General features: G+C 51.0%; 1 protein-coding gene across 3 annotated transcripts in view; it reads right to left on the bottom strand.

The window, feature by feature from the left end:
- The window catches only part of numbl (NUMB like endocytic adaptor protein), a 238,207-nt gene that overhangs the window by 46,704 nt on the left and 171,669 nt on the right, over positions 1-19,834 (bottom strand). For 2 of the 3 annotated variants that reach the window (XM_063063507.1, XM_063063505.1), the window contains 2 exons: positions 18,137-18,278; positions 5,561-5,635 (listed from right to left, as the gene is read on the bottom strand). In XM_063063507.1, the coding sequence (XP_062919577.1) occupies positions 5,561-5,635; positions 18,137-18,262 (201 nt within the window). In that variant the 5' untranslated portion in view covers positions 18,263-18,278. Of the gene's footprint in view, positions 1-5,560; positions 5,636-18,136; positions 18,315-19,834 lie in introns of all 3 variants that reach the window. The other variant, XM_063063506.1, reaches the window with a different exon arrangement.

The following is a 19,834-nucleotide window of genomic DNA, read 5'->3' as shown; positions in this document are numbered from 1 at the left end:
GGAGGTCCCCAATCACCCCTCCTAAGTGAACAAGATCCGCATTCCCCCTCCTCGAGGGAGGGATTTCCCTATTGTCCCCAGCCCAAGGGAGGGAGCACCCCACTTCCCCCTCTGGTGAGGATCCTCCCCTCCCTGTTTCCCACTCCCCATGCGAGGAAGTTGTGTGTTCTATTCCCCTCCCTGGGTACGTTCACCCTGTGTCACAGCAATGATCACGGATCTTCATTCTAAAGCACCTCAGAATCTGAGGCAATTGCCTTCCTGCCTCCTCCTGACCTGACCCACCCTTGGTCCCTCTCCCTCCTCCTCCTCCATTTCACTTCTCCTGCCTCAGAGCCCTCCCCACCCTACCTCGCTCCGCGCCCGCCGCTGCCTCTCATCGCCAGGGACCCTGGTCCAAACTCAGCCTCTGGGGCCGCCGTGTACCGAGCTTTCCCACTCTCCCCGTGACCGTGAGTGCCCCAGTTTCCCCCCATGTCTCACAGACGTGTGGGGTGGGGTTGTGTCGGCTGGATATTCTAAATTGCCCCTGTTGTGTGGGTGAATGGACGAGGGGGGAAGTGAGGAGACTAAAAAGCGGGTGAAAATGGGAGGTTGGTGGTTAGTACAGAATCAATGGGCCAAATGGCCTCTTTCTGTGCTTTTTTCACCTGTTCCCAGTCCTGGTGAATGCTCGCCTGCCCGACAAGCTGCAGGAATTCCTCTCTTTACAGATGCCGCCTGGCCTCTTGCGTGTTTCTAATCTGCCCGTACTGCAGGCAGATTCCCAGTATCTGCATTGCTTGGTGAGGGTTGGAGACGGTAACGTGGCTGAGTTTGGCTGAGGAGCAGAGGGGCCTGGAGGGCCGACACACCAGCACCGGAGCTGGTAAATCTTGGAATGAGGGGTGGGGAGGGTAGAGTGGGGGGAGAAGGGGGAGACACAGAGAGCTGGGCGGGGAACGACACAGAGCAGGGAGAACTCAACAGAGGGGGAGACTGCAGACAGCGGGAGGAGAGGGCAGAGAGTGGGTTGTATGGTGGTCTGGGGGAAAGCTGTGAAGTGCGGGGGGGTAAGATTGCAGAGAGCAGGGGAAATGGCAGAGACTGAGGGGGCCGTGGATGGCTGAGAATGGGGAAGACCGATGAGTGAGAGAGAGATGGTGGAGAGTGGAGGAAGAAGGTAAAGCGCAGGGGGACCCTCAGAGTGCGGGTGAAGACCGCGGAGAGTGAGGGGTGAAGACCGCGGAGAGTGAGGGGTGAAGACATCAGAGAGTGAGGGGTGAAGACTGTGGAGAGTGAGGGGTGAAGTCTGCGGAGAGTGAGGGGTGAAGTCTGCGGAGAGTGAGGAGTGAAGACAGCAGAGAGTGAGGGGTGAAGACTGCGGAGAGTGAGGGGTGAAGACCACAGAGTGTGAGGGGTGAAGACAGCGGAGAGTGAGGGGTGAAGACAGCGGAGAGTGAGGGGGAAGACAGCGGAGAGTGAGGGGGTGAAGACCGCGGAGAGTGAAGGGGTGAAGACCGCGGAGAGTGAGGAGGTGAAGACCGCAGAGAGTGAGGGGGAATACAGCGGAGAGTGAGGGGTGAAGACAGCGGAGAGTGAGGGGTGAAGTCTGCGGAGAGTGAGGGCTGTGAAGTCTGCGGAGAGTGAGGGGTGAAGACAGCGGAGAGTGAGGGGGTGAAGACAGCGGAGAGTGAGGGGTGAAGACAGCGGAGAGTGAGGGGGTGAAGACAGCAAAGAGTGAGGGGGAAGACAGCGGAGAGTGAGGGGTGAAGACAGCGGAGAGTGAGGGGGAAGACCGCGGAGAGTGAGGGGTGAAGACAGCAGAGAGTGAGGGGTGAAGTCTGCGGAGAGTGAGGGCTGAAGACTGCGGAGAGTGAGGGGTGAAGACAGCGGAGAGTGAGGGGGTGAAGACAGCAGAGAGTGAGGGGGAAGACAGCGGAGAGTGAGGGGGAAGACAGCAGAGAGTTAGGGGTGAAGACAGCGGAGAGTGAGGGGGAAGACAGCGGAGAGTGAGGGGAAAGACAGCGGAGAGTGAGGGGGTGAAGACCGCGGAGAGTGAGGGGTGAAGACAGCGGAGAGTGAGGGGTGAAGACTGCGGAGAGTGAGGGCTGAAGACTGCGGAGAGTGAGGGGGTGAAGACAGCGGAGAGTGAGGGGTGAAGACAGCGGAGAGTGAGGGGGAAGACAGCGGAGAGTGAGGGGTGAAGACAGCGGAGAGTGAGGGGGAAGACAGCGGAGAGTGAGGGGGAAGACAGCGGAGAGTGAGGGGGTGAAGACAGCGGAGAGTGAGGGGGAAGACAGCGGAGAGTGAGGGGAAAGACAGCGGAGAGTGAGGGGGTGAAGACAGCGGAGAGTGAGGGGTGAAGACAGTGGAGAGTGAGGGGGAAGACTGTGGAGAGTGAGGGGGGAAGACTGTACCGCGGAGAGTGAGGAGGTGAAGACCGCAGAGAGTGAGGAGGTGAAGACCGCAGAGAGTGAGGGGGAATACAGCGGAGAGTGAGGGGTGAAGACAGCGGAGAGTGAGGGGTGAAGTCTGCGGAGAGTGAGGGGTGAAGTCTGCGGAGAGTGAGGGGTGAAGTCTGCGGAGAGTGAGGGCTGAAGACTGCGGAGAGTGAGGGGTGAAGACAGCGGAGAGTGAGGGGGTGAAGACAGCGGAGAGTGAGGGGGAAGACAGCGGAGAGTGAGGGGTGAAGACAGCGGAGAGTGAGGGGGAAGACAGCGGAGAGTGAGGGGTGAAGACAGCGGAGAGTGAGGGGTGAAGACAGCGGAGAGTGAGGGGTGAAGACAGCGGAGAGTGAGGGCTGAAGACTGCGGAGAGTGAGGGGGTGAAGACAGCAGAGAGTGAGGGGGAAGACAGCGGAGAGTGAGGGGGAAGACAGCAGAGAGTTAGGGGTGAAGACAGCGGAGAGTGAGGGGGAAGACAGCGGAGAGTGAGGGGGAAGACAGCGGAGAGTGAGGGGGTGAAGACCGCGGAGAGTGAGGGGTGAAGACAGCGGAGAGTGAGGGGTGAAGACTGCGGAGAGTGAGGGCTGAAGACTGCGGAGAGTGAGGGGGTGAAGACAGCGGAGAGTGAGGGGTGAAGACAGCGGAGAGTGAGGGGGAAGACAGCGGAGAGTGAGGGGTGAAGACAGCGGAGAGTGAGGGGGAAGACAGCGGAGAGTGAGGGGGAAGACAGCGGAGAGTGAGGGGGTGAAGTCCGTGGAGAGTGAGGGGGAAGACAGCGGAGAGTGAGGGGTGAAGACAGCGGAGAGTGAGGGGTGAAGATCGTGGAGAGTGAGGGGTGAAGACAGCAGAGAGTGAGGGGGTGAAGACAGCGGAGAGTGAGGGGTGAAGACAGTGGAGAGTGAGGGGGGAAGACTGTGGAGAGTGAGGGGGGAAGACAGTGGAGAGTGAGGGGGTGAAGACCGCGGAGAGTGAAGGGCTGAAGACCGCGGAGAGTGAGGGGGAAGACAGTGGAGAGTGAGGTGTGAAGACTGTGGAGAGTGAGGGGTGAAGACTGCGGAGAGTGAGGGGGGAAGACTGCGGAGAGTGAGGGGGGAAGACTGCGGAGAGTGAGGGGGGAAGACTGCGGAGAGTGAGGGGGTAGCCAGTAGAGAGCAGGGAGACCACTGAGAGTGAGGGGTGAAGACAGCGGAGAGTGAGGGGGTGAAGACTGCGGAAAGCGAGGGGTGAAGACAGCGGAGAGTGAGGAGTGAAGACTGCGGGATATAGTGGAGTGTGGGGGAAAGTGCCAAGAGGGGAGAGACACAGTAGAGGGCAAAGGCGTGGGGTTTTTATTGGGAACTGGTGCCAGATATTGTACAACAGCTGTACAACATCTGGAGAGAATGTAGAGTGGAAGAGGGGAGAGAGGAAATGAGTTGAATGCAGATGTACAGGTTGTCGGTCAGACCCATTGCCCAAAGGAAGACCATTTGACTGGGAGCTTCGCTTCCCTCGTATTGAAAAATCCTGCTGTTTTGGGTAGCAGATTCCCGGAGCACGTGGTCCAGATGCTTATCATGGGAATGAGACGTTTCTTTCATTGGTTGACTCACATGTTCATCCTTGCACCGGTCTGCCTTTCCTCAGCCAATCAGAAAACGACTGGCTCTGAATTGGCCAATAGCAGACTGGGTAAGTGTCGAGCCTGACGAAGCTCCTCCCTCCCTTCTCAGAGTCTCTGCAGCCCAAAGCAAAAGGAAGTCATTTGTAAAGGTTGTGTGCAGGGCAGAGCTCAGCCTCATCCCCACATCACCGGTCAGCCACGGGTTACCGAGCCGGCAGGCTGTCAAAGCAGCTCTTCGGAGGGGAGGGAGAGGGAGAGAGGAGGGAGAGGGAGGGGGGGAGAGGGAGAGGGGAGAGGGAGAGGGAGGGGGAGAGGGAGAGGGAGGGGGGAGAGGGAGAGGGAGGGGGGAGAGGGAGAGGGGGGGGGAGAGGGAGAGGGGAGGGGGAGAGGGAGAGGGGAGGGAGAGGGAGAGGGGAGGGAGAGGGAGAGGGAGAGGGGAGAGGGAGAGGAAGAGGGGAGAAGGAGAGGGAAGGGGGAGAAGGAGAGGGGGGGAGAAGGAGAGGGAGGGGGGAGAAGGAGAGGGAGGGGGGAGAAGTAGAGGGAGAGGGGAGGGAGAGGGGAGGGGGAGAGGGAGAGGGGAGGGAGAGGGAGAGGGGGAGAGGGAGGGGGGAGAGGGAGAGGGAGGGGGGAGAGGGAGAGGGAGGGGGGAGGGAGGGGGAGAGGGAGAGGGGAGAGGGAGAGGGAGAGGGAGGGGGAGAGGGAGAGGGGAGGGGGAGAGGGAGAGGGAGAGGGGAGGGGGAGAGGGAGAGGGGAGGGGGAGGGGGGAGGGGAGGGGAGGGAGAGGGAGAGGGGAGGGGGGAGAGAGGGGCGGGGGGAGGAAGGGGAGGGGGGAGGGAGGAGAGGGAGGGGGAGGGAGAGGGGAGGGAGAGGAGAGGGAAAGGAGAGGGAGGGGGAAGGGGAGCGGAGGGGGAGAGGAGGGGGAGGGGAAGGGGGGAAAGGAGGGGGAGGGAGAGTGGGGAGAGGGAGAGATGGGGGAGAGGACAGACAGAAAGTGAAGGGAGAAAGGAGATGGATAGGTAGAGATAGGAAAAAAAGGAGAGAGGGAGATACTACCCATGCCAACATTGCATGAATAGAACTCACTAAACCTAACCAGGATGTCTTTGGACTGTGGGAGGAAACCGGAGCACCCGGAATAAACCCACACAGTTATGGGAAGAATGTACAAACTCCTACAGACAGCGGCAGAAATTGAACTCAAGTCACTATGAAGCCAAACCATCTGGTCAAATCCCAGGATTCTTCTGTAATGAAGAGGATTCAGCTTCTCCTGGAAACTTTGGGCCCACCGTGTCTCCCTCGAGCAAATGTCTCAAACATAGCTGGTGCTCTAAGTACCTCGATGCTGTCCATGGATCCCATCCTCTGTCAGTCCCTTCCCACCTTTGCGGAGACTACACTTGAAAACCTCCAAAGATTAACGCGCTTCGGGTTGTGCCACACAAACTCAACGCCGGTTTGCAGTGGGAATTTTAATTTTTCCACAGATCGAGCTGATGGCCTCAGGGTTCAGGAGAACTGAAACACTCACCGTTTTGAATTTCTTCACGGCTTCCTCACACACGTGCATTCCACGGGATTCTTCAACCTCCATGTGGCCCAAGTACTGCTCGGATGAGGAAAAAGAGGTATTTTAAAATGAGTCCCCCACTCTGATTCACCGTGCCTGTAGAACCCCTCCTTCACACAGCCCTGACAGCAGTGTGTCAAACACTGGCTGGTGGACACACCGTCTACAGGACAAACAGGTGCACAAGGCTGTGTGCTTAGCTCCCTGCTCCACTCGCTTTCCCTTACCACACAACTCTAATGTATATTCAAGTTTGCTGTGGGCCGAATCAAAGCTGGTGACAAATCAGCAGAAAGGAGGGAGATTGAAAGTCTGGCTGAGTGGTGTCATGACAACAACCTCTCACTCAATGTCAGCAAGACCAGGAGCTGATTATTGACTTCAGGAGGAGGAAACCAGAGGTTCATGAACCAGTCCTCATCGGAGGATCAGAGCTGGAGAGAGTTATCAACTTTAAATTCATTAAGTCTTATCATTTTGGAGGACCTGTCCTGTAAGTACAACTATGGAGAAAGCACGGCAGCACCTCTGCTTCCTTAGGAGTTTACAGAGATTTAGTACGATATCTAAAACTTTGACAAACTTCTATAGATGTGTGGTGGAGAGTGTATTGACCGACTGCATCACAGCCTGGTATGGAAACACCAATGCCCTTGAATGGAAAATCCTACACAAAATAGGATCTGGCCCACTCTATCACGGGTAAAACCCTCCCAACCATTGAGCACATCTACATGAAACTTTGTCGTAGGAAAGCAGCATCCATCAGAGACCCCCACCACCCAGGCCGTGCTCTCTTCCCACTGCTGCCATCAGGAAAAAGCTACAGGAGCCTCAGGACTCGCACCACCAGGTTCAGGAACAGTTATTACCCCACAATCATCAGGCTCCTGAACCAGTGTGGATAACTTCACTCACCACAATGAGCCTCAGGTCCCACACCAGCAGGTTCAGGGACAGTTATTACCCCACGACCATCAGGCTCCTGAACCAGTGTGGATAACTTCACTCACCACAATGAGCCTCAGGTCCCACACCACCAGGTTCAGGAACAGTTATTACCCCACGACCATCAGGCTCCTGAACCAGTGTGAATAACTTCACTCACCACAATGAGCCTCAGGTCCCACACCACCAGGTTCAGGAACAGTTATTACCCCTCAACCATCAGGCTCCTGAACCAGTGTGAATAACTTCACTCACCACAATGAGCCTCAGGTCCCACACCACCAGGTTCAGGAACAGTTATTACCCCTCAACCATCAGGCTGTTGAACCCAGGGGATAACTTCACTCACCCCATCATTGAAATGTTCCCACATCCTATGGGCTCACTTTCAAGGACTCTTCATCTCATGTTCTCGATATTTATTGTTTATTTATTGATTATTATTATTTGTTTATTTTTGTATTTGCACAGTTGTCTTCTGCACACTGATTGAACACCCAAATTGGTGCGGTCTCTCATTGGTCCTTTTATAGTTAATATTCTATAGATTTGCTGAGTATGCCCACAAGAAAATTAATCTCCAGGTTGTATATGCTGACATATATGTACTCTGATAATAAATCTCCAGGTTGTATATGCTGACATATATGTACTCTGATAATAAATCTCCAGGTTGTATATGCTGACATGTATGTACTCTGATATGAACTTTGTCTTCAGAATCAGGTTCATTATCACTGACACGTCATGAAATTTGTTGTTTAACGGCAGCAGTTCAGTGCAAGGGGTGTACGAGGTGTCCAGGGAGGGGCAGCACCTCTAGTTAAACGGCTTGTCATGTCCATCCCAGGGCAGCTCACTCACCCTTTGGCCCCCACTGGACACTCTGCTCTCACCTGTGGCTCCAAGTAACTGACCTCATGTGGCAGCAGCCACACCCCAGTACACCACTTCAACAGGCTGGCTAAAGCAGGCAAGGGTAGCCAGCAGCCTCATACCCTGGTGAGAGAGACAGGCCTGTCCTAGTTTGCAAAGTCAGCTCCAGCAGATCTACAGTGAGATCCAACACCCAGGAAGGTGATACTGTAACGCTCGCTGGAGAATGAAGGGCATGACAAGGCACAGACGGTCATCCACTGCAACCAAGGAAGACCCCAGTCTGTGACGCTTGTTCATACCACTGGACCCCGACTTCTGAGATAAAGAAAGCAGAAATGCCCCAGTGCAACATCTTTTCTACTTTAAAAACTCTCCTGCACTGGTCTCTTGTCATTGTCAGACAAAACGGACACCCACCAACCAGTGCAAAACATAAAAAGTCTCTGAGAATCAGAACCTGGTTTAGGATCACTGACGTAAATCTTGAAATTTAGAACACGGAGCACAGAAAATCACAGCACATCTACTCAAGAAAGCAACATCCGTGATGAAGGACCCCCACCACCCAGACCATGTTCACTTCTCACTGCTGCCATCGGGCAGGAGGTACAGAAGCCTCAGGTCCCACACCACCAGGTTCAGGAACAGTTATTACCCCACAACCATCAGGCTCCTAAACCAGTGTGGATAACTTCACTCACCATAATGAGCCTCAGGTCCCACACCACCAGGTTCAGGAACAGTTATTACCCCACAACCATCAGGCTCCTGAACCAGTGTGGATAACTTCACTCACCACAATGAGCCTCAGGTCCCACACCACCAGGTTCAGGAACAGTTATTACCCCACAACCATCAGGCTCCTGAACCAGTGTGGATAACTTCACTCACCACAATGAGCCTCAGGTCCCACACCACCAGGTTCAGGAACAGTTATTACGCCACAACCATCAGGCTCCTGAACCAGTGTGGATAACTTCACTCACCACAATGAGCCTCAGGTCCCACACCACCAGGTTCAGGAACAGTTATTACCCCACAACCATCGGGCTCCTGAACCAGTGTGGATAACTTCACTCACCACAATGAGCCTCAGGTCCCACACCACCAGGTTCAGGAACAGTTATTACCCCACAACCATCGGGCTCCTGAACCAGTGTGGATAACTTCACTCACCACAATGAGCCTCAGGTCCCACACCACCAGGTTCAGGAACAGTTATTACCCCACAACCATCAGGCTCCTGAACCAGTGTGGATAACTTCACTCACCTCAACACTGAACTGATTCCACAACCTACAGACTCACTTTCGAGGACTCTACAACTCGTGTTCTCAGCGGTATTTATTTATCTATCTATCCTAACTGCACACTGGCCGGTCTTTGTGAGTAGCTTTCCATTGATTCTACTCTATTTCTTCTGTGAATGCCTGCAAAAAAAAAAGACTGGCACTGTAGTGTAGTGGTTAGCACAATGGTTTACAGTACAGGCGACCTGGGTTCAATTCCCATTGCTGCCTGTAAGGAGTTTGTATGTTCCTGGTCACTTGCTCTCCCCCCGCGCCCCCCTGCCGCCCATCAGTTGGAGTAACTGGAAAGGAATGGGGGAAGAAGCCAGAATAAGATAGATGAAGGGGAAGGGGTACAAGCTAGCAGGTGCTTGGCTGTTTGCCTATGAGGTGGGGCACCGCAGAGCGCAGCATTTAGTGAGATGCTGTTCCAGCTCGGGGCACTGGAGTTCAGAGTTCAATTCCAGCATCCTCTGTTAAGCAAGTTTGTATGTTCCTTCCCGTGACCACGTGGGTTTTCCCAGGAAGCTTCCATTTCCTCCCACAGTCTAAAGGCGTACCGGTCGTTAGGTTAATTTGTCATTGTAAATCGTACTGTGATTGGGCTAGGATTAATTCGGGGTTGCTGGCTGGTGCGGCTCGAAAGGCCAGAAGGGCCTACCACTACACTCTATCTCAATAAATAAAGTTTTTAAAAACCTCAAGGTAGCATACTGTCACATATATGTACTTTGATAATAAATTGACTTTTAAACTTTTTTGTGGTGTTGAAATTTTTGATGTGGTCAAGGTGGCGTTGATCTGCGGTCTCTGTCGAGATCGTGGCTCAGATGTAGTTGTATTCATTTGGAGTTTGCAGGGATGATTCTGCAGACAGAGAAGAGAGTTAGGGGCTATTTTAGGGCAAAATTTTCCCTGAAGGAAATCATGCTGACTTTCTCCTGTGTCACCAAGTACTCTATGACCTCATCCTTAACAATTCACTCCAACATCTTCTCAACCACTGAGGTCAGGCTAACTGGTCTATAATTTCCTTTCTGCTGCCTTCCTCCTTTCTTAAACAGTGAAGTGACATTTGCAATTTTTCAGTCCTCTGGCACCGTGCCAGAGTACAATGAGTTTTGAAGGATCACTACTAATGCCTCCACAATCTCTACCGCTACCTCTTTCGGAACCCTAGGGTGCAGTTCATCTGGTCTGGGTGACTTGTGTACCTGTAGGTCTTTCAGTTTTTTGAGCACCTTCTCCCTTGTAATAGTAACTGCACCCACTTCTCTTCCCTCACAGTCTTCAACATCTGGCACACTGCTAGTGTCTTCCACAGTGAAGACTGACGCAAAATATTCACTTAGTTCATCTGCCATCTCCTGTCCCCTGTTATTTCTGCCTAACTCTCTAAATTCTCTCTTCAGGTTCCCTTTGATTTTCCTTCCTATGTCATTGGTACCGATAAGTCCAGGAGATCTGGCTGCTCTCCCTCACTCTCCAAAATGCTGTGGACACGATTCAGGATGTCACTGATCCTGGCACCTGGGAAGGTGTCCCGTTCACATCCACAGAATCTAAGGTAAGCTTTGACCTATGTCTGATAAATAAATGAATCTGAATCTGAGTAAATAAAATATCTTTTTCCAACATTCCAACATGAAACAGATTTCATAACTAATTAGATAAAGAGTCTGCAGATGTGAGATTACACACACAAAATGCTGGAGGAACTCAGCAGGTCAGGCAGCGTCTATGGAAAAGAGTAAACAGTTGACATTTTGGGCAAGACCCTTCACCAGGACTGAAAAGGAAGAGAGAAGATTCCAGAATAAAACGGTGGGGGGGGGAGGGGGAGGAGGATAGCGAGAAGGCGATAGGTGAAGGAGGTGGGTGGGAAAGGTCAAGGGCTGGAGAGGAAGCAATCTGACAGGAGAGGAGAGGGAAGGAGGAGGGGTGATAGGAGAGAAAAGGTAAGAGGTTAAAGTGGGGAAAAGAGGGAGGGGGTGGAATTTGATACTAGAGGGAGAAATCGATCTTCATGCCATCAGGTTGGAGGCTACCAGACAGAATATAAAGTGTTGCTCCTCCACCCTGAGGGTGGCCTTCTCCTGGTATATGGACTGACATGTTGGAACAGGAATGGGAATTAAGATGTTTGGCCACCAGGAAGTCCTGCTTGCGGCAGATGGAGTGGAGGTGCTCGCCGAAGCAGTCTCCCAAGCTATGACGGGTCTTGCTCATGTAGAATACCTAGACGTTTCCCAGGGATGAGTACTCAAAGCAAAAGGGCAGAGGTTTAAGATCAGAGGTGAGAGATTTAACATGGGCAACGGGGGCAGTTTCTTCAGGCAAAGATGGTGCGTATTTGGAACAATCTGCCAGGTACATTAAAGATGTTTAAAAGCTACCAGATAAGCACATGGATATCCATTTATTTATTGAGATACAGTGTGGAACAAGCTCTTCCAGCCCTTCGAGCCACACCGCCCAGAGTTCCCCCGACTTAACCCAACTACAATGACCAGTTAACCTGGCTTTTCAGAGCAGCGTGTGCTTGAGCCTACTTGGGAAAAGGCCATCTCAGATTGGGTGTTGTGTGATAACCCAGATCTTATTAGGGAGCTTAACGTAAAGGAACCCTTAGGAGACAGTGATCATAATATGATTGAATTCACACTGCAATTTGAAAGGGAGAAGCATAAGTCAGGCGTATCAGTATTACAATGGAATAAAGGGAATTACAGAAGCGTGAGAGAGGAGCTTGCCCAGGTGGATTGGAGGAGGATACTGGTGGGGATGATGGCAGAGCAGAGATGGCTGAAGTTTCTGGGAATAGTTCACCAAGCGCAGGATAGATATGTCCCATAGACGTAGTAGTTCTCAAATGGTAGGCAACCGTGGCTGACAAGGGAAGTTAAGGACTGCATAAAAGCCAAGGAAAGGGTATATAATGTAGCAAAAGTGAGTGGGAAGTTGGATGATTGGGAAGCTTTTAAAATCCAACAAAAGGCAACTAAAAAAGCTATCAGAATGGAAAAGATGAAATATGAGGGCAGACTAGCCAATAATATAAAGCAGGATACTAAAAGCTTTTTCAGTTATATAAAGAGTAAAAAGGGAAGTGAGAGATGATATTGGACCACTGGAAAATGATGCTGGTGAGGTAGTAATGGGGGACAAAGAAATGGCGGATGAACTTAATAGGGACTTTGCATCAGTCTTCACTGTGGAAGACACTAGCAGTGTGCCAGAGGTCCGTGAGTGTCAGGGAGCAGGAGTGAGTGCCATTGCTATTACAAAGGAAAGGGTACTAGGCAAACTCAAAGGTCTTAAGGTGGATAAGTCATCTGGACCAGACGGACTGCATCCCAGAGTCCTGAGAGAGGTTGCTGAAGAGATAACAGATGGATTGGTCATGATCTTTCAAGAATCACTTGATTCTGGCATGGTCCTGGAGGACTGGAAGATTGCAAATGTCACTCCACTCTTTAAGAAGGTTGGAAGGCAGAGGAAGGAAAATTACAGGCCAATTAACCCAACCTTATTGGTTGGGAAAGTGCTGGAGTCTATTATTAAGGATGAGGTTTTGCGGTACTTGGAGACTAAAGATAAAATAAGTCAAATTCAGCACGGTTTCTGTAAAGGGAAATCTTGCCTGACCAGAGTTTTTTGAGGAAGTAACAAACAGCGTGGACAAAGGAGAGGCAGTGGATATCATTTCCTTGGATTTTCAGAAGGCTTTTGTTAATGTGTAACACATGAGGCTGCTTAACAAGATAAAACCCCTTCGCATTACAGGAAAGATACTGGCATGGATAGAGGAATGGCTGACAGGCAGGAGGCAGTGAGTGGAAATAAAAGGGCCCTTTTCTGGTTGGGGCCAGTGACTAGTGGTGTTCCTCAGGGGTCAGTATTGGGACCGCTACTTTTCACATTGTTTGTCAGTGATTCAGATAATGCAATTGATGGCTTTGTGGCAAACTTTGCGGATGATACGAAGATAGGTGGAGGGGTAGTTAGTGCTGAGGAAGCAATACAAGCAGCAGGACTTAGACAAATTGGAAAAATGAGCAAAAAATTGGCAGATGGAATACAGCGTTGGGAAATGTACGATAATGCAATTTGGTAAATGGAACAATAGTGCGGACTATTATCTAAATGGGGAGAAGGTTCAAACATCAGAGGTACAGATGGACTTGGGAGTCCTTGTGCAAGACTCCGAGAAGATTAATTTACAGGTTGAGTCTGTGGTAAAAAAGGCAAATGCAATGTTGGCATTTATTTCAAGAGGAATAGAATATAAGAGCAAGGAGATAATGCTGAGGCTTTATACAACACTAGTCAGGCTGCACAGAGTATTGCCAAGAGTTTTGGGCCCCATATCTCAGAAAGGATGTGCTGTCATTGGAGAGAGTCCAGAAGAGGTTCATGAGGATGACTCCAGGAATGAAGGGGTTAACATAGGAGGAGCTTTGGGCCTGTACTCACTCGAATTCAGAAAAATTCCTGGAGTTCTCATTGAAACCTACTGAATGTTGAAAGGACTAGATAGGTTGGATGTGGAGAGAATGTTTCATAAGGTGGGCGTATCCAGAACTAGAGGGCACAGCCTCAAAACTGAGGGGCGACTCTTTAAAACCGAGGTCAGGAGGAATTTTTATAACCAGAGAGTTGCGAATCTGTGGAACGCTCTGCTACAGAATCCGGTGGAGGCCAAGTCCGTTTGCTGGAAGTTGATAGTTCCCTGATCAATCAGGGTATCAAAGGATATGGGCGAGGAGACAGGCGTGTGGGGTTGAGTGGGATCCGGGATCAGCCACGATGAGATGGTGGAGCAGACTTGATGAGATGAATGGTCTAATTCTGCTCCTATGTCTTACGGTCTCGTGGTCTACTAACTGGCACGTCTTTGGACTGTGGGAGGAAACCAGAGCACCCGGAGGAAACCCACACAGTTATGGAGCGAACGTACAAACTCCTTACAGACAGTGGCGGGAATTGAACCCAGATCACCTGTACTGTAAACCATTCTTCTAGCGCCACACCGCCGTGCGCTGCACAGGAGAGCTGTAAAAGGCTTTGGGCCCAAAGCGGGCAGATTAGGCTTTGCCCATTGGACAACGGGGTTAGAATGGAGAAGTTGGGCTGAATGGCTTGCTTACATGCAGTATAAATCTACACATCGGTGTTGTGATGCTGCTGCAAGCAAGATCTACTTTGTACCTATACCTCACCTCAAATCGAGCCTGCCTCACCACTCCATCATGGCTAATTTATTATCACTCTTAACGCCATTCTCCTGCCTTCTCCCCGTTATTTTTGACATTCTGACTAATCAAGGTCCTGTCAACTTCCCCTTTTAATCTCCCCAATGACTTGGCCTCCACAGCCCTCTGTGGCAACGAATTCCACAGATTCACCACTCTCTGGCTAAAGAAATTCCTCCTCATCCCCTTTCTAAAAAAAACATCCTTCTATTCTGAGGCTGTGCCCTCTGGTCCAAGACTCCCCCACCATAGGAAACATCCTCTCCACATCCACTCTATCTGTGCTCCCTGGTCCTAGACTACCCCACTACAGTAAACATCCTCTCCACATCCACTCTATCTGTGCCCTCTGGTCATAGACCCATCCAATATAGGAAACATCCTCTCCACATCCACTCTATCTGTGCCCTCTGGTCCTAGACTCCCCCACTATAGGAAACATCCTCTCCACATCCAGTCTATCTGTGCCCTCTGGTCCTAGACTCCCCCACTATAGGAAACATCCTCTCCACATCCACTCTATCTGTGCCCTCTGGTCCTAGACTCCCCCACTATAGGAAACATCCTCTCCACATCCACTCTATCTGTGCCCTCTGGTCCTAGACTCCCCCAATATAGGAAACATCCTCTCCACATCCACTCTATCTGTGCCCTCTGGTCCTAGACTCCCCCACTATAGGAAACATCCTCTCCACATCCAGTCTATCTGTGCCCTCTGGTCCTAGACTCCCCCACTATAGGAAACATCCTCTCCACATCCACTCTATCTGTGCCCTCTGGTCCTAGACTCCCCCACTATAGGAAACATCCTCTCCATATCCACTCTATCTGTGCCCTCTGGTCCTAGACTCCCCCTCACTATAGGAGACATCCTCTCCACATCCACTCTATCTGTGCCCTCTGGTCCTAGACTCCCCCACTATAGGAAACATCCTCTCCACATCCACTCTATCTGTGCCCTCTGGTCCTAGACTCCCCCACTATAGGAAACATCCTCTCCATATCCACTCTATCTGTGCCCTCTGGTCCTAGACTCCCCCTCACTATAGGAGACATCCTCTCCACATCCACTCTATCTGTGCCCTCTGGTCCTAGACTCCCCCACTATAGGAAACATCCTCTCCACATCCACTCTATCTGTGCCCTCTGGTCCTAGACTCCCCCACTATAGGAAACATCCTCTCCATATCCACTCTATCTGTGTCCTCTGGTCCTAGACTCCCCCACTATAGGAAACATCCTCTCCACATCCACTCTATCTGTGTCCTCTGATCCTAGACTCCCCCACTACAGGAAACATCCTCTCCATATCCACTCTATCTGTGCCCTCTGGTCCTAGACTCCCCCTCACTATAGGAGACATCCTCTCCACATCCAGTCTATCTGTGCCCTCTGGTCCTAGACTCCCCCAATATAGGAAACGTCCTCTCCACATCCACTCTATCTGTGCCCTCTGGTCCTAGAATCCCCCACTATAGGAGACATCCTCTCCACATCCACTCTATCTGTGCCCTCTGGTCCTAGACTCCCCCTCACTATAGGAGACATCCTCTCCACATCCAGTCTATCTGTGCCCTCTGGTCCTAGACTCCCCCACTATAGGAAACATCCTCTCCACATCCACTCTATCTGTGCCCTCTGGTCCTAGACTCCCCCACTATAGGAAACATCCTCTCCACATCCACTCTATCTGTGTCCTCTGATCCTAGACTCCCCCACTACAGGAAACACCCTCTCCATATCCACTCTATCTGTGCCCTCTGGTCCTAGACTCCCCCTCACTATAGGAGACATCCTCTCCACATCCACTCTATCTGTGCCCTCTGGTCCTAGACTCCCCCAATATAGGAAACGTCCTCTCCACATCCACTCTATCTGTGCCCTCTGGTCCTAGAATCCCCCACTATAGGAAACATCCTCTCCACATCCACTCTATCTGTGCCCTCTGGTCCTAGACTCCCCCACTATAGGAAACATCCTCTCCATATCCACTCTATCTGTGCCCTCTGGTCCTAGACTCCCCCTCACTATAGGAGACATCCTCTCCACATCCACTCTATCTGTGCCCTCTGGTCCTAGACTCCCCCACTATAGGAAACATCCTTTCCACATCCACTCTATCTGTGCCCTCTGGTCCTAGACTCCCCCACTATAGGAAACATCCTCTCCATATCCACTCTATCTGTGCCCTCTGGTCCTAGACTCCCCCTCACTATAGGAGACATCCTCTCCACATCCACTCTATCTGTGCCCTCTGGTCCTAGACTCCCCCACTATAGGAAACATCCTCTCCACATCCACTCTATCTGTGCCCTCTGGTCCTAGACTCCCCCACTATAGGAAACATCCTCTCCATATCCACTCTATCTGTGCCCTCTGGTCCTAGACTCCCCCAATATAGGAAACATCCTCTCCACATCCACTCTATCTGTGCCCTCTGGTCCTAGACTCCCCCACTATAGGAAACATCCTCTCCACATCCACTCTATCTGTGCCCTCTGGTCCTAGACTCCCCCACCATAGGAAGCATCCTATCCACACCCACACTGTCGAGGCCTTTCAATATTTGATAGGTTCAATGAGATTCCCCCCTCATTCTTCTAAACCAGCGGTCCCCAACCACCGGGCCGCGAGGAACCGATATGAGTCAGCTGCACCTTTCCTCATTCCCTGTCACGCACTGTTGAACTTGAACATAGGGTTGCCAACTGTCGCATATTTGCCGGGACATCCCGTATATTGGGCTAAATTGGTTTGTCCCTTACGGGACCGCCCTTGTCCCGTATTTCCCCTGCTAATGCAGTGCGTTCCTATGAAACCGTTTGTGCCGAAATGGTGTAAAGCGAAGAAGCGATTACCATTAATTTATATGGGAAAGATTTTTGAGCGTTCCCAGACCCAAAAAATAACCTACCAAATCATTCCAAATAACACATAAAACCTAAAATAACACCAACATATAGTAAAAGCAGGAATGATATGATAAATACACAGCCTATACAAAGTAGAAATAATGTATGTACTGTGTAGTCAGGAAGATTAAGTCAAGTCCGATTTGTGGAAAAAATCGGCAGGTACACGCATGCACACACAGGTGCCCACGCAAGGTTTCATGGTCATGGTAGTCTTTCTCGGGGTAAACACTGTCCTGGTATTTGACTGCTACTTTTGTCCCTTATTTGGGAGTGAGAAAATTGGCAACCCTAACCGTAAAAGACATGTTGAGGTGAGTTTAACCCTACTTGAACACTCCCCCCACCCCCGGTCGGCCGGTCCACCAGAATATTGTCAATATTAAACCGGTCCGCGGTGCAAGAAAAGGTTGGGGACCCCTGGTTTAAACATCAGTGAGTAAAGACCCAGAGCCATCAAATGCTCCTCACGCATTAACCCTTTCAATCTACAATACAAAACCTTGTATCTGTCTGTAGTTTCATTAGGACAGTAGGCGACTCCTGAAAGCTGATGACTGCTGACAAGAGGCCAGTCCCGGGACCATTCTCACGAGCTTCCGCTGAAGCCGCTGCAACACCAGCACTTCTTTCCTTAGACATGGGGCCCAGACAGGGTTCAAAGAAAGTTCACGAAAACGATTCTGGGATTGAAAGGCTTATCATATGAGGAGTGTTTGATGGCTCTGGGCCTCTACGCACTGGAATTCAGAAGAATGGGGGTGACCTCATTGAAACCTATCATATGGTGAAAGGCCTCGATAGAGTGGATGTGAAGGGGATGCTTTCTATGATGGGGGAATCTAAGACCAGAGGACACAGCCTCAGAAGAGAGGTGAATCCTTTCTGAACAGAGAGAATGAGGAATTTCTTTAGCCAGAGGGTGGTGAATCTGTGGACTTTGTGGAGGCCAAGTCATTGGGTATATTTAAGGCAGAGGTCGATAGATTCTTGATTAGTCAGAACATGAAGGGATATGAAGGAGGAGGCAGGAGATTGGGACTGAGAGGGGAAAATGGATCAGCCATGATGAAATGGCAGAGTAGACTCGATGGGCCAAATGGCCCAATTCTGTTCCAATATCTTACGGTCTTTGGTCAAAGCTGCCCACAGTACTCCACATGCCTTACAAAGGCTAACCTTCGTGTCTTGCTTTTATACCCCAGTCCTCTTGGCCGTTCTCCCAGCCCCAGAGTTAGACGGCCAGGTACTCACCCTGACTGGGAAGCTACACTTGCCCTTGCGCACCGATTCTTCGTCAGACTGCCACTGGTGCGGGCGGCTCGCTTCAGGCACATACGGCTGCTTCTTCCGTCGTAGACTCTGCTTCAGCTTGTTCATGGCGGGAGCCCTCTCCCTGCACAGGAGTTTGGGGTGGAGGGGATGGGAAATGCAAAAAAAAAAACCCACGTAAAATTAAACCGGTTGCTTAGTCCTAGAACCAATGATCTGACTTTAAGGACTCTATCACATGTTCTCGTTATTTATTGCTATTTAATTATTTTTGCATTTGCAGAGTTTGTTGCCTTCTGCACTCCAGTTGATCATTCATTGATCCTGTTGTAGTTACTATTCTCCAGATTTGCTGAGTATGCCCACAGGAAAATGAATCTCAGGGTTGTATGTGGTGACGTATATGTATTCTGATAATAAAATTTACTTTGAACTGGACTGAAAAACACACAGGACATGGGTAGTATAAAGAGGTGAGGGGAAGGGGTGAGGTAGGGGCTAGGGATAGGAGATAGGTGGGTCCAGGTGAGGAGGGAGAAGAGACACAGATTCTTCAGATGCTGGAGATCCAGAGCAACACACACACACAAATACTGGAGGAACTCAGCAGGTCAGGCAGCATCTATGCAGGGGAATGAACAGTGGGAATTTCGGGCCGAGACCGTTCATCAGGAAATTGCTCTGGTTTACTCTCTTCACAGACGCTGCCGGACCCACTGAGCATTTACTAACATTCACCATCTTACTAAGCCTGAGCCAAGAATGGATACAGCTTCCCTCCGTCTACCCTGTCTGAACCCCATACAAACTACCTCCATCAAATCTCCTCCAACAGCCTTTCTCCAAGAGGAGCAGGCAGGTGATAGGTGGGAGGGAAGGTGGGTGTGGGTGAGGGAGGGGGTGAAAAGCTGGGAAGTGAGGGGTGGAAAAGGCTGTTTTTGGTTCACCATCGCAGTTCCAGTCATCGCCACCAGAGGGACCACTGAGGCATGTTGTCCATGCTCCAGGGGGAACTGTGGGCAATTCTGGGGGGTAAAGACAGGCAACACTATGCTGACAGAAACCAGGGCATAATACTTGTTCCTCATTCCTTGCTATCCAAACTTCAAAGGGGCATTTTTATACAGAGTGGACCAGGAGGTACAGCCTCAAAATAAAGGGACATCCCTTTAGGACAAAGACGAGCAGGAATGTCATTAGCCAAAGGGTGGTCAATCTGTGGATTTGTTACCTCATATGGAATATTGAGTGTACTTAAGGCAGAGATAGATAGAACTTGCAACTTAAAACTGTACAGCACAGGGCAGGCTCTTCAATATAGACTTTAAGATTGATTTAACCCTTTCATTTTTCTTTCAGCCACGTGCCATAGTGCTAGGTAAAATGATAACAGATAACAGCTCCAGAGAAAGTGCAGTGCAGGCAAACAACAAGGTAGACTGTGAGGCAAAGAGTCTGATCTGATAGTACTGGGGACTGTTCAATGCCCTTCAGCCCGGTGGTGCATGCTACCAAGCTTTTGTATCTTCCGCCCGGCGGGAGAGGGAGAAAGAGATACCGCATGCGGATGCACTGCTCCCTCTAAGCTGCGCAGGTGCACGGCCGCACAGTAACTGAAATGCTTCCGCGCACGTAGCCTTTGTTGCCACGCAGCTGGAATATAACATTAGTATTAAAGTG

This window comes from Mobula hypostoma, chromosome 12, assembly GCF_963921235.1.
Source record: "Mobula hypostoma chromosome 12, sMobHyp1.1, whole genome shotgun sequence".
NCBI classification, from domain to species: Eukaryota; Metazoa; Chordata; class Chondrichthyes; order Myliobatiformes; family Myliobatidae; genus Mobula; species Mobula hypostoma.
The sequence above is the reverse complement of the archived record's forward strand: the minus strand, read 5'-3'. Positions and strand labels throughout refer to the sequence as shown.